General features: G+C 34.2%; 1 protein-coding gene across 2 annotated transcripts in view; it reads right to left on the bottom strand.

The window, feature by feature from the left end:
• LOC136985841 (late secretory pathway protein AVL9 homolog) overlaps positions 1 to 15,080 on the bottom strand; it is a 49,938-nt gene that overhangs the window by 23,948 nt on the left and 10,910 nt on the right. For both annotated transcript variants that reach the window (XM_067283209.1, XM_067283210.1), the window contains exons 4-6: positions 13,429 to 13,514; positions 13,130 to 13,358; positions 2,299 to 2,378 (exon numbers count right to left, since the gene is read on the bottom strand). In XM_067283209.1, coding sequence (XP_067139310.1) covers positions 2,299 to 2,378; positions 13,130 to 13,358; positions 13,429 to 13,514 — 395 coding nt within the window. The remainder of the gene's footprint in view (positions 1 to 2,298; positions 2,379 to 13,129; positions 13,359 to 13,428; positions 13,515 to 15,080) is intronic.

Below are 15,080 nucleotides of genomic sequence, written 5' to 3' on the forward strand. Positions count from 1 at the left end.
GGGCCAGGTCGTAAGGATGCCTGCCATGGAGTGCCTCTGTGTACTATGCCTATGTGATTTTTATATAAAACTACCTCCTTTCCAAATTACTGGAGGTAATCACATGAAACAAAACCTAGGAAATTATAGGTTTTGTTTCATGTGATTTTTATATATAAACTAATTTTGAAATAATAAATTTATATAAAATTTCTGAACTTTAATATTTTGTATTACTATCTTCCTTCCATGATTACATAACCATCATCAGCTGGTAGAGAAATTTTTAGTCACTTTTAGGTGGTTAGATTATTCTTGTGATAATCCTAATAATGATCCTAATTTTTGAAAAAAAAATTGTTCACTTGAAACAGGATTTAAACTCACATCATCCATATACCAGATGCAGATATAGTCTATTGGTCCATAGTTATTTGTACAGTACATACAATGACTGTACAAATTTTTTCGTTCTTTGGATGATTAAATACTCACCGGTAACAGGTTTTTAGAGGTACGTAATTGTAAATATATGTATTTTAAAAATTGATGTGTATTAGTTAATACTGGTTTACTAAATGTCTTAAAGAAAAAGCCAACGGCTTTCGTTGGCTTTTTCTTTAAGGAGTGATGCCCAAAATGCATATCAGTGTGCAAGATATTCCTAAATAAAGAATGATGTTAGAGATACCCAGTGTCTACCTATCCACCCAGTTGTGAAGTAAAGAATATTTAGATAACATTAAATGAGAATACTTTAATTACAATCATCCAATACATTGGAAAATGGAAACACCTTTAGTCTAAATATCACGTAATACATGGCTATACAGGTAATACAAAAAGTCTACACAGAATGACAATATACTCATATCATCTGGTAAAAACAATCAAATAACTTGACTTTGTGAAAGAAAACAAAGCCAAATTTGTGTTGTCTATTTGGCTGTAATAATCACAGCATAAAAGCTTCATATAAAAAAATGAAATATTTGTTTTGTTTGTTTCCACATACAAATTTACCTGCCATGTATCCATTAATTTTAAAAACCATAAAACTTTAGATCTGAATACACGTGAATTTGTTTGGAAGCTACATTTCAAATAAGAGCATTTTAAGTATCAATTTTATGAAAGTTATTGAAGCCTTTTGCAGTTCCAACTAAATTTATATTTAATGAAAAAAAGAACAGTATATAGTTTACTGTAGTCACTGAAGTAACACACCATCATTAGAATAAAAAAATGACAGACAGACATACACACATTATAAGCATGTATGAAACACAAATAAGTAACATTAGACAACAATCAGATGGGTTGACACAATACACTAAAATCAACATAATAAACAGACATACAAGAATTCATTAATGTCCTCAAATAAACACTTGCAACCAAAGTTTAAGTGATATACAAAAGAATTACTTTACATGGAAGACATTGATCCAATTTCCCAATCAGAAACAATAATCATCATGTCTTTTTGAAATAACATTAATACATTTAGGAAATGGATGAGGAAGAACAATATGCTCCTAGTTGTGGCTGATAAGAGACAGTGTTGATGCTCAAGCTATAAAGATGCTATGTGAAACTACAATACAAAAACCAGTATATCATGAAAACAAACTATTCGCAAACAATAAAAACCTTTTCTACAGACAACTATATTCTAAGTCTACATTACAATGACAGGAAAAAACTCCACAATATCTGTCTGTTGGTGAATCCAATCACACATAAAAGATGAATCAAGAAGGTAAAACAACATGTACCACATACCAATGGTGAAAAATTGCATTGACAGATAAATATGCAGTGCATAAAGAATTTTTCAAATGTTTTAAACATGATTAGTTTAGACAAAGGAAAAACTATTGGCTGAATTCATAATTGCAATTTATAATCAAAATATAACCCACAGCAGCACATAATCCACACCAAATTGGTTGCTCAAGATCAATGAAAGTTTTCTTTGCAATCATTGTGTTATTTCTTATTTCCCCTTGAATGGCACAGATAATCTCTGCATTATTCATATTGAAATTATAGTATTTATGCAAGATTATTAAAAGAATTATATTAAAATTTGAATAATTTAAAAATTCTAAATGAATTAAATATCAAATTTTGTCCATTTAGATCTTAAAAAAAATCAAATTTTAGACTGTATTAAATATTAATTTACACTATTATTAAAAATATACTTCAGGTTATAACCTGAAATAATGAACAGTATAGGCTTATGATTATAAATGAGCAAGTTCAAAATTTAAAAATTAGATTTAATAGTAAAGTGAATTTTTTCATTCTTACCTTCCTTTCCAATAAAAATAATTTAAATAATAAGACTGCTTTATGTTTAAAATTCAAAACAACATCACGTATTGAAAGACCTGAAATAATAAATACATTTTAGTACTAGATCTAGTAAGAACTTGATTATAAACTAAAATTTAAAAAATCTCACACATTCAAACAAGTATTTGAAAACATTAATTTTAATTAAATATATTTTATAAGCCATTTGCAGAACAACATTTTGTGGAAAAACAAAGAAAAATACAATCATTTAAATTTTTAAAATGTTATACGAACGAAATAGAACAACAAGAAAAATTTATATTTTGACTATTTATGAGATGAAAAATGATGTTCAAAAATGCTGTAAACAATATATTTATGTGATGGCCATTATGTTCATCATGCATTAAGTTCTCTAAATATAGAGGATTCTCCACTTCTTACAGACCAATTGGCTATGATCTATGAGTCAATGTTTTGTGTTTCAATTCTGTTTTTGATCATATTTATATTGCTGTGTTGCATCATTTATAATGTATAAGTATTTGCTGCTAAATATCATCATGGCAGTTTGCCTTAGTGTGTCAGATATAGTAAATGCACTCCAGGACATCAATGACAAATCTAAACAGAGTGCCAACAAAGATACTGACAAAAATGAAACTTTTCAACTTCCACTGATGCACTCCACTGAGTGACCATAGCATAGAGTCAGTATTAAGCCAATCCCCACCACCCCATGAATCAACTACATATCCTAAGACTATTTCTAACAGTTCTTCTCAAGATAGAAGTGAAAGATGTGGTTGCGGATAATGGATGTGGACATAGTCATTTCACTGATAGTGATGACAGTAATACTACTGGAACAGCCACTCCAAGCAGGACAAATACACTCAAACCTGTTTTTGTGCAGTCTTTTTTTGGGCGATTTTTTATTTGTACGATTTGTTTTGTGCGGTATATGAATTTCAATCAAATTAGTATACTGCACAAAAAAAGACCACACAAAAACAGGTTTGAGTGTATAAGCATCAGAATATGCATGCAATGATACTTTGTGTATACCTGGATCCCACCAATCAGAACCAGGACACTTACTGCAATGGAACATTATTCATGAACCAGCCAGACTGACCACATTGGCCAAGCAGCCCATCATCAAAGGTAATTTTCTAAGTGCCTTCTGACTTTTGACTAATGAACCAATTCTGCAGAACATCCTGAAATGTACCAAAACAAAAGCACATTGCCAACTGGGAGATACATCTTGGAAGACATTGCTGAATGAAATTAGAGCATTTTTAACCATTCAATATGCTCCTACAGTGCTAAAAATGTGCTTCTATCTTCTTTGTGGTATATGATATGTTCTCTGCCTTTTTTTCTCCAATACAATACTAAGGAATAGATTCAAGAAAATATTAAATAGGATAAGATAAATGTTTATTTTCAATATAATAAACACTGAAAATCACATTGTTTTTATACATAGGTCAAAACAAGCCACAACAGTAAATTAATGAAGTAAACATACGAATACAGGTACTCCTCACTTTACGACCTATCTGCTTAATGACCACTCGCACTTACGACCAATCGAGTTTCCACCTGCAATTCGGGGAATCCCCTTTCTCAGCTTGAAAGTCGGTCAGTGGCGAATGGTGACATGCACACTAAACGTACTATAATAGTCTTATAGTACTATAATAGCCAAATAGCATAATAGTCTTTTTATGAATAAATTTGAAGTTTGTTGCATAATTTATATAATTTTACAACGATCCTATATTCCCGGTGCAAGTTCCTCGTTTATTGACCAATTCGCTTAACAACGTAGTCGTCAGAATAGAACTCAGTCGTAAAGTGAGGAGTACCTGTAATTGTAACGTAAAAAAAGATTTCCATATTAGAATAAGATTGTACAATATCTTCTACTTTTGTAGATCTCATACAGCTCAGCTAACTGAGCATAACTAAAACATTTAATGTTATGACCAAGTTCATATTTTCGAATCCAGCAGTATACTTTAAAAATTGACTAAAGTAGCTAGTGTTACATTGCTACAATGTTTGTAATATGCATGTAATCTTTAACTATTCAGATATTCATAAAACACCTCAGATGTACAGTATATTATATGCAGAATTATAATAATTAAGAAATAAAAATACAAAATGATTAAGACAATTAAAAAAATAGGATTTTAATGTAAAATTATTACTCATACACACTAATATACTTTAATAATATGGACCCATTAAAAATGTTAAAAGTCTAATAAGTAATGATATTGAAAATTTCCCAGCCCTTAAACATACCAACCCATCACTAGATGTCAGTGCTCACATGCTTCATAAATCATTATGCCAAGCAGTCTATAATGTGACCCAAGGTATATGCATTTTTGTGGCCATGTATTCCTGCTGTTCTACAATCCCATAATGGGAAAAAAAATTGCATCAAGTTTTGAATAAAATTCAAAAACCTAACAACCTATTGTGACTTAGCAATAACACAAAGGGTTGAGACTATAAACAATACTCTTTATTGTTCGTTCGGGATTGGATACACAGTTAAAAAAGGCAGGACAATGGTCCAACAACTCTCTAGTCGCATGATTGGCCACCAATTCCCCTTATTCCCTCGAGGGGTGTCCTAGTTGTCGCATCCCTCACATCCTCCCCAACTTGGTTCTCTGCTTCTAGTGGGAGGACCAATTGGATAGAGCTGCTGATGCGCTTCTGATCCAGGAGCCTCAGACGGCGTATCCAAATGCAACCATAGCGGCCAGCAATCAGCTCTTTGATTACAGCTATCATCCACATCTGTCTAGGTCAGTGATTCTCAATCACTGTGCTAAGTCACTTTAGTGTGCCACAAGATTTCTGAAGTGTGCCACCATTGCAAATACCCATACATACAGAAAGTGACATCAGACAAGTAGTTCAATCGGTTCTACCTTCCTAGGGCACGAGGCCCTGACGGTGGCCCGCATCGGAACGTTGGCCAGACAGCCGATATACCGAATGCGGGGTAACCCCATCAAACGGGTGAGCAAGCTAAAGTACCTCAGTGTCTTCATCGACCAGACTCTCACTTGGACGCCCCATCTGAGGTATGTTCGAGACAGAACGAACCTCGCGATAGCGGGACTATCGAGGCTGGCCAGAGAGGACTACGGGCTGCACGGTGAGGCAATCCGGACCATCTATAAAATGGCCCTGGAGCGCATGATCTGCTACGCCTGTGGTATCTGGTGGAAGGACTCAGCAAACGTAAAGCAAAGTAGGACCCTACTCAGCATTCAAAGACCCGCCGCCCTACAGGTCACACGTGCCTACAGAACTGTGTCCACGGATGCAGCCCTGGTCCTTGCAAGGCTGCTCCCCCTGCCTCTGGTGGTCAGCCAAGAGGCGGCTTTCTACCGGACCTCAGTAGAAGGAATGGAGGCGAAGCACTGCTCTCAGATGTTCCCAGCCACTAAACTCTCATGTCGATCAGACATCTGGAGAACCCATCCGAGCCTTAGGATTGGGATTGACTGGGATGTCGGTGAACCGACATTGAACGGTATTGAAATCTATACCGACGGTTCGAAAGACGGTAGTCAAGTAGGCGCCGCATATTGCGTGTATAATGACGGAGTCTTAGTGTACAGTTCGTCGGTCAGACTGAACGAGGAAGCGTCCGTGTTCCAGGCCGAACTGGTGGCTCTCTTGGGAGCATCCCAGTGGATCCTACAACACCCGGGTCCAGAGCCGGTCACGGTTTACTCAGATAGCCAGTCGTCGCTTCAGGCCCTGAGCGACGGGTACCATAGGGACGAGCTGGTACTGGAGATCAGAGGTAGAGTACTGAGGGCGAGGCACGAACGACACGTTGCCCTGTGTTGGGTCCGAGGCCACATCGGGATCCTGAGCAACGAACGTGCCGACCAACTGGCCAAGGCGGGGGCCAGGGGCCCATTTGTAACGGAGAAGGTAGCTCCTCCAGCAAGTTACTTAAAAAGTGCACTACTTCAGTTATCAATGACACACTGGCAAGAGAGCTGGAACCTCAGTACAGTAGGTAGGTCAACCTACGCCTTCGTGCCTGACTCCGATCAGTTGTAATTGGAAGCTGACCCAAATCCTTACGGGACACAGGAAGTTTCCCCGCTATATGTCCAGATTTGGACGTGGTAGCGGTTGCTGCTCCTGTGGGTGCCCGCGCGGCGACGCGAGGCACTTTGTACTTGAGTGCCCTCACACGGAGGAAGTCCGTCGGAGGGCTAGTCATATTGACTGGACTAAGCCTGCAGACCAAGTACTTAGAACGCTCGCAGGAAGTAAAGGAGACTTTGAAACTTTAAAGGATATGATGGAAGTTGTCTTAGGTCTTTTTGACCTCTAGTCCGGCGTCTCCGCTGGACAAGGGTTCCCCTGGGAAGGAACCCTACCGCCCGTTCTGTGAGTAGCCTTCTTTTTGGTAAGAGCACTCTTTTTGCAACCTAGGTTGCTTTAAAACGAATGTATGTCAGTTTGCCGTACCTGAGAGCGATGACGGCGAGGAAAGCAAAGACGGCCAGTATCTGGAACAATGGACTTAGAGCCATTCGTGCCCGGAGCTCGTGCCAGAGCTGGAGCCAGAGCACTTATTCTCAGGATGGCTGTCAATCGCCTAGGAGCTCGGTATCCACCGGGCGATGGACCGGCCTATGATTAGTACATTGTCTCTTGGTTCTCTGTAGTGCCATTTGGCGGAGCAGAGGTAAACTTCTGACGTGTTGCAATCGGTTCTACCTTCCTAGGGCACATTTGGAAATTGCAACCAGTGTTACCGGTAACTGCCAGTATGTGTCAAGGAGTTTAGAAAATGTGACCTAAATAACTAACCATGTCTAAAAATCACTGTTATGACGTCATCGGTTGTCCTGCAGTACTTACCGCAGTACTAAGGTGACAAAGCGGTTACAGAGGTTATATTAAAGTACAAGATGGTGGACCATTGTATTGTGTCAAATGTGGCCATGATTTTAAAAATTTATAGAAAATAAAACAACATTTTGTTTCCACGACACAAAGCGACCAAGATCAAAAACCATGTCTTCCCAAATTTCAGATGAGGCAAGACAGTATGGAAAATGGCCAGCAAGTGCTACGAAATTTTTGATTTCACAGTATAAACTAAACAAAGATAAATTTTTTCCCCAATACTTGTTAAAAAAATTCTACAAGTTCATTTTCTTCTTTTGATGAACTTGTCAAATCATCATTGTCATATGATTCTGAATGTTACCATGGTGTTACCAGTTAGAATTTCCAAATGCACCTTTAGCAGGGACTGGCTAAACCAATGCACATGACTATTACAGTTCTGGGTTAGGTTACAACTTATATATTCACTTTCACATGTGCAATACCACAATATTGTGTTGTCAAACTAAATGAAAACAGATTCAAAGGTAATATATGATATGTTCTTTTTAATAATTTTTTGACAAAATTATTTTTATTTTAAAAGAACCTCTTAACATGGATTAATGGATGAAAAAAAAAAAAAGTTTAACGACAATAATGATGATGTTAGCGATCAGGCTAACAAGCCCGAGCTCAGTCTAAGTAAAGATGTTTTCTCAACCAAAAAATATAATGTCCATTGTAAGTATAATGACGATTTCTTAAAATTTAGATTTACATCTACAATGGAAAATGGTCAAACTGTTTCCGAGTGTGTAGTATATGGGTGTAAATTGTCAAACAGTGCTATGGTTCTGAGCAAGCTCCAACGTCACTTGCTCACTAATCATCCTTCGCTTGCATCAAAAGACAAAAGCTATTTTCAAAAATCATTACCAGCAAGATCCAAACAAGTAAAGGTTTATGAAAAGCAATTTAGTGCATCTGAAAAAGCTCAGATAGCTTCTTATGAAGTGGCTAAATTAATTGCTTTTAAATTAAAACCTTATAATTTGGCTGAAGAAATTATATTACCTGCTTATTGCAAAATTGTAAAAAGAATGATTGGTGAATAAGCAGAAATTGATATTTGTAAAATACCTCTTTCAAATGACAAAATTTATCATAGAATTATAGACTTGTCCCAAAAAATTGAAGAAAATACTGCTAAAACTCTTGCAAATTCAAAGTCTGCTCTACAAATTGACAAAACAACTGATATTATGAGAAAAGCACACTTAATTGCATTTGTTCGATTCATTCACAAAAATGACATAATTAATCAATTTTTATGTTGTCATGAATTATCTGATTTTACAACAGGAAAACATATTTTCAATGAAATTAATTTGTATTTACAAGAAATTGAAGTTTCGTGGAATTTGAAATTTGTGTATTGGCATTTACACAGATGGTGCTCCAGCTGACTGGATCTATAAAAGGATATGTAGCACATGTAAGGGAACATAATGCAGATATGTTAGTTACCCATTGTTTTTTTGCATCAGGAAACACTCATTACAAAACAATTACCATCAGAATTAAAAATAGTGCTGGAACAATGTGTTAAAATGATTAATTATATAAAATCAAGACCATTAAAAAGTTGCCCATTTAGCCAACTATACTAGGCTATTGAGTCTAAATATGAATTGTTGTTACTAAATGGAAGTTAGATGGTTGTCCAGAGGAAAGGTTTTATCTCACGTGCTTGAATTAAAAGACGAGATAAAGTTATTTTTTGAACAAGATGATAATGATTTTGTTGATTTGTTGGATGACAAAATATGGTATGCTAAGCTAGCTTACTTATCTGATATTTTTGTATTTTTAATAACATAAATATAAGTATGCAAGGGCCAAAAGAAAATATTTTAAACCTCACCGATAAATTGTTGGGATTTCAAAAAAATTCTTTATGGAAGAATAAGGCACAAGAAGGTAGTTTGGAAAAATTTGAGTCAGTTCCAAAAGACTGTTATAAAATAATTCATAAAATAGTTATTGATCATTTGACAATACTAGAGCAAAGAATTGTTCATTACTTTCCAAATTTAAAAATAAAAAAATTTGATTGGATTCGAAATCCATGTGATAAACGGCACATCGATGTATGAGTTAACCTTGTAAGAAGGGAAGACCTGATTTTGGTGTGTAATAACCGAGATTTAATTTCAAAACCTTCAGATGAATCAACTAATTCATTCTGGATTAATCTTAGATACAATTATCCAATAATATCACAAAAAGCTTTAAGTGTGTTATTACAATTTTCCACATCTTATTTGTGCGAATTCAGATTTTCAGCTTTAACCGACACGAAAAAGAGATCCAAACTTAAATCTGGATCACAAAGTGAGAGTAGCATTATCATTTTTATGCCCAAATATAAATGAAGTTATCAAAAAACCACAAGCTCAAATTTTGTATTAAATATAATTTGTAATTTATCATTAAATAAACATTTTGTTTACTTTGTAATGCAATTTCATTTTATATTATATTGAAAATTATTATCGTATGCTATTTTTACCAAATATATATAAGTACAGCACATCCCTCAATTAACCAAGTATAATTTTTTTTAAATTTATCTTATTGTTAATGTGCAGCCAAATTTTTAAATTACTAAAAGTGTGCCATGACAAAAAGAAAATTGAGAATCACTGGTCTAGGTAGTGAGTCCTCCTTAAAAACAGCAAGAGCTCCTTCACGAGGTGGAGCCAGTTTCTTCCTAACCCTGCAAACATGACAAAAGCTTTGTAAGTCAAGAAGATATTCTTTCTGTCATCATCTCCAGAAGCTTTCGGTGATCGATGAAGTGGGGAATGGTTGTTAGGCTCTGGAAGGTCAGTAATTCTTTTCTACCAAGAAGTGAGAGGGTAAGAGGGCCTCTGGCTCTTCCGTGTCATGGTTGTGTACCAGAGGCCTGCTGTTGAGGGCAGCTTCTACCCCGATGAGTATGGTAGACATCTGTTCTGCATTTACTAGGCTTTTCCCCAGTATCTTGCAGAGGCATCTCTACACACTCCCCACCATTCTCTCCCACTGAACCATCTTCTCCACACTGAAGATCCAAATGATACCATGGTGGGTAGAGTAGTGGGTGATCTGTGCATCAGAGTGTGATTGCTATAGATCCTGTAGTTCTTTGTTTGCTGCGTGGAAGGATTTGGCATTGTCTCATTTCTACGACCCTCTCAATTTGTTCAGATTTGGTCATCTTTATGAATGTCAGAGTCAAAGCTCAATTTTCCTGATTGACATTTATTAGAATCCCAACCCATGAGTTTGCCTGAACTCTTGTTCTCATAAAGTCAATCATTTGTTATTTATGTTATACTTTCACAATGGATTTATTTTACACAGTCTTTTCTCATTACTAAAATATTTTTAAGTATGTCTAGTTAGGGATTCACACCTCGTCTGGGACTGTTAATTTTATGCTTAAAATTACATTGAAATGAATAATTTTTATTCAAAATGTTATCCAGAATAAAACAAAAGCTCAAAGTTATGGCAAATTAAAACTTTTTAGATGATTTTTACTAATGATGTATTGAAAGTGTTCAATTGTCAGTTTGGTCAGCTAAGTGCTGACCAAACTGTATATCATCATCTTATGTCTTGATGTAATAACACACTATACAAAATAAAAATACTTTCAAGCTTTCATTAACCAAAAAATACTGTATATCTCGGCAGATAAGACGACCTTCAGATAAGACGATGTATAAATATTTGTCAAAGTTTTATAGTTTTAGCATATATCTGTCCTATAAGACAAACCCCAAACTATCAACGGCCTATGAATTTAGTTTAGATCAGCAATCATTATCTGAATAATAATACCGTATAGCGTGTACGGAATTACGTCCTATTTGTAATTTTTCGAACGAACAAATTTTATTTTTTTGCATCTGGCAATTTTTGCAAACATTTGCACTAATTCGGGCATTTGGGTAATGACCTTGACTATTCACAAAAACATCCTATGGGCTATTCTATTTTGTGCACATATTCTACTCTCTTCTAGTAAATAATTACAGTTTGTCTGTCTTTTTATAATGGTTTTAATTTATATAAATTTCAATCTAAATTTTTGTATCTGTCCTATAAGACGACCCCAGATTTTCGGGGCCATTTTTTATGGTTCAACTATAGTCTTATCCACCGAGATATACAGTAATATCCAAACAAAAACATCCGAGATATAAAATCTTGTTAAAACAGTAGCATGAGTTGTGTTCAAGAATCATAGAAAAGTAAAAAACACGCTTTCAATAAATTGAGAACAAATGTTTTTTCTTTTGTAAAGATAAGCTTGGTGCTTCGAAGCAGTACCCACAAGTTTTTTATTATTGTTTTCCACATTTCACTTTAAAGCACTAAACTCATCTTTATCAAATTCTATTTTTGTTTTTTAAACAGTAAACAACAATTGATTTTACTACTTTTTTTGAATTCAGAAATGACTTATTTTAAATTGTATAAGAATGTTACTTTAACTACTTCAAACACAATTGGCACAATAGTGATGTAAATATTCAATTATTAAGAATGCTTACTTCAGGAAACCAAATAATTAATTGCTGAAAAAACATTTTCATCCTGAACTACGACATCAACTTAGAATTCACAACATATGAATAAAAAGATTATTCCTATTTTAAAACATAACATAAGATTGAACTTATTAGCATTTAATGGCTGACCAAACACATTTTTAAATACAAACAAAAGCAGTACACAACACAAAATGTGTAAAAATTTAAAACACATTAAGCAAAAATGCCATATTTTAAAATTTATGATGTATTATCATTAGCTACTGAAATGTAAAAACATGATGTGAAGAAATGGCTAATGTGATTGCTATTTTTGAAAAGAGTGTTCCAAATCTTCAACCTATTTTAGCAAGCAAGTGCTTAACTTCAACCTCCCAGGTTTTGAGCCAAGGGTGCCCAACTCCTCTGTTGTCTACGTTGATTGAATAATTTGAATTAACAACCTTCAGTTACTTTTCCAAAACATGGATAAAGCATTGTTCATCTATTCTAATTATATTTGTCAAACCAGTTTTTGAGTACTACAAGTTTATTCCATTGTACAGTGACATTCTTCTGTAATGTCCATTCAGTTAACACTATGCTGTGATGTTGACACAAAAGTACTTACAAAGCAAATGATAGTACAGCAGAGAGTCGTTTATCCGAAAACCGGTTATCCGAAAGAGTTCCAGTCGGACTGTGTTGTGCTGAATCAAACGTTTTTGATACTAGATTAACTTCTAAAGTATAATTTTTTTTGTTTTTATATTTTTTAATATATTTATTTTGGTTGTACAAAATAAAGAAATAATTTTTAACGATACAATAGCCTTGATTATTATTATAAAAATTTTCATTAGGCTTAAAATCGACAAAAATTCAACACAAAGCAACACACAACAAAGAAAAATTTCAACATTGGATAGGTTAATATATTTTTTCGTACATAATCGGTTATCCGAACAACCCCAGTCCCCAATTGATTCGGATAAATGATGCTCTACTGTTTTCCATGATGCAAAGGGTTATAAATCTATGGATTCAGAAAAAAAAATTTTCCCCCTCCTTGCTTAACTTGATCACAAATTTATGATTTTAGGCTTTCTTCAGTGAGTTCTTTGTCACCCTTTGGATCCATAATGCTTTGCATCAAAAACTCTATGACTCACTTTAATTACTCAAAAACTCTATGACAGCACTGTTATTATTAGCTAAACTTAGGTAATTTGAATTATTTTAAAAATAACATTAGTCTATTTTTAAGAAATTTATAAAAGTAAATAATCAAAATTAAATATAAATTTTCAATGATAAAAATTTAACTTTTCATAAAATCTTAAAGTTCATCATACCTAAAAATGCTTGTGTTCCACTAAGCATTTCCCTTGACAAAGATGCATTCAGGTTTTTGTATGTTTCTTCCAAAAGAGAAACTTTGCTAAAATCTCTTTCATCAAAGTAAGCATGAGTAATCAATTCTAATTTAGCTTGAATAAGTCCATATAATGGTAGAACACTTAATACACACACACTTTTCTGAACAGATCCTCTAGTAATGTCAGAGCTTTTATTTAGCAATTTCTGTAATATAAAAATTATAAATTAATATACAAATATAAAGAATATATGCATGCTTGTACTTATAAAATACCTCTGCATTCATCTGTCTATAACATGAAATTCCATAAACTGTATGTCTTGGGCAGCTTACAGAAGGTAAATGAAAATAAATTGTATCTGTAAAAGAATAATTAAATTAAAACTATTATAGAAATCTATATAAAATTTATCTTAACAAAAGTATCAAACAAATTTGTAATATGTAATAAGTAGATTTGTAATGTGTTATATCAATTTTGTCAAGAAGAAATTCTCTATTCCAAGCTATAAAACCATACAATAATAATTTAATATTCATAGAAGTGCAAGAAATCCAAAATCCAAAAATCTATATTACACAGTTTCATAACACAAATATAAAGAGGTGTGTTGAAATGCAGTGTAGAATGTAGGGAAAAATCCCTATGGCGGCCATCTTGCCACCAAGGGTAACATTAACCCAAATGTTTATACTGATGCTCAACAGATGGCACTAGCAGCTTGCAGAATTAAAAATGCAAAAATACAGGAAAAAGCACAGTTTAGATTGTGGTTAGTTGAAACAAAATTGCCTCTAACTATCCAAAGAAAACTCCATAGGAAGTATGGAAAGACATCAAGTGTCCCTTCAATTTATGCTTGGATGCAGAAATTTAAAGATACAGACAAGAAGAATTCATCACTCAAAAGATTACAGTCATCCACTGACATCAGATTAATCTGTGGAATGAATTAAGAAGTGTTTTGTAAGAGTCTGAAGAAATCAGAACTGCTATACGAAAACTTAACTTACCAAAGTCTACTATCCACAATGTGCTACATAAACAATTATGGTTGTGAGCCTACAAAGTGCAGTTAATTCAAGCTTTCGAACCTGATGAAGCCACTTCAGTTCTGTCCAAGGTGCACTTGTGTGCACTTTGTTGGACAGAACTGAAGCACACAACAATTAGTTAATTAAGAGGATAAGCAGAAATAAGAGAAACACATCCAAATTTATATATTTAGGAAACATTAAATAAAATGTAACAATAGACATAATCTTTATGGGATAATTAGATTTGGATATTAAAGGAAATGCATTAGTACAGTGATTTACAAGCTCAGATTGCATGTTATAATTTAATTTTAGAAAAAGAAAGGATGACGCATGTATGAAAATTGATGCGCAAACCGCATTATGGCAAGGATTGCGCATCCTGCTCTCTATTGGCCCGCTGTCACTACGCTTCGCCACTTGCGTTAATTCTTGACAGTTGTAGCAGACAGACATGAGCATCATGGCAGTATGTGATAAGTAATGATATCAAATGTGGATAACAATGAAATGACCTACACATGTAAATAACAAAAAAAAGAGCATAGAAAGACCACGAAGTGAAAATGTGAAAATAAATATGAAATTGAGTTGATAACATAATCAAACAAGTCAAGGTAGCTTATTGGCATGAAATTCGCAGCCATCAATGTCAAATAATTGTTCTCATAGGCTTCAGAAAGCTAAATGCTTGTAATGAAAGTCACAGCGTGCATGGGCAAAAGCTTGGGGCCATTCAAGATACCAAGCTGTCTCGAATCTGTGAAATCATAACTGTGACTTATACCGATGTCCTATCTCTCTCTTTTCTCCGTTATCACCAGGCTATGCGTCACATAATTGTACTTTTCCTTTAATCTTTTAGATAAATAAGCAAAAAATTACAC

The sequence above is a fragment of the Centruroides vittatus genome, unplaced genomic scaffold (genome assembly GCF_030686945.1).
Source record: "Centruroides vittatus isolate TY-2023 unplaced genomic scaffold, ASM3068694v2 contig_979, whole genome shotgun sequence".
Taxonomy (NCBI): domain Eukaryota; kingdom Metazoa; phylum Arthropoda; class Arachnida; order Scorpiones; family Buthidae; genus Centruroides; species Centruroides vittatus.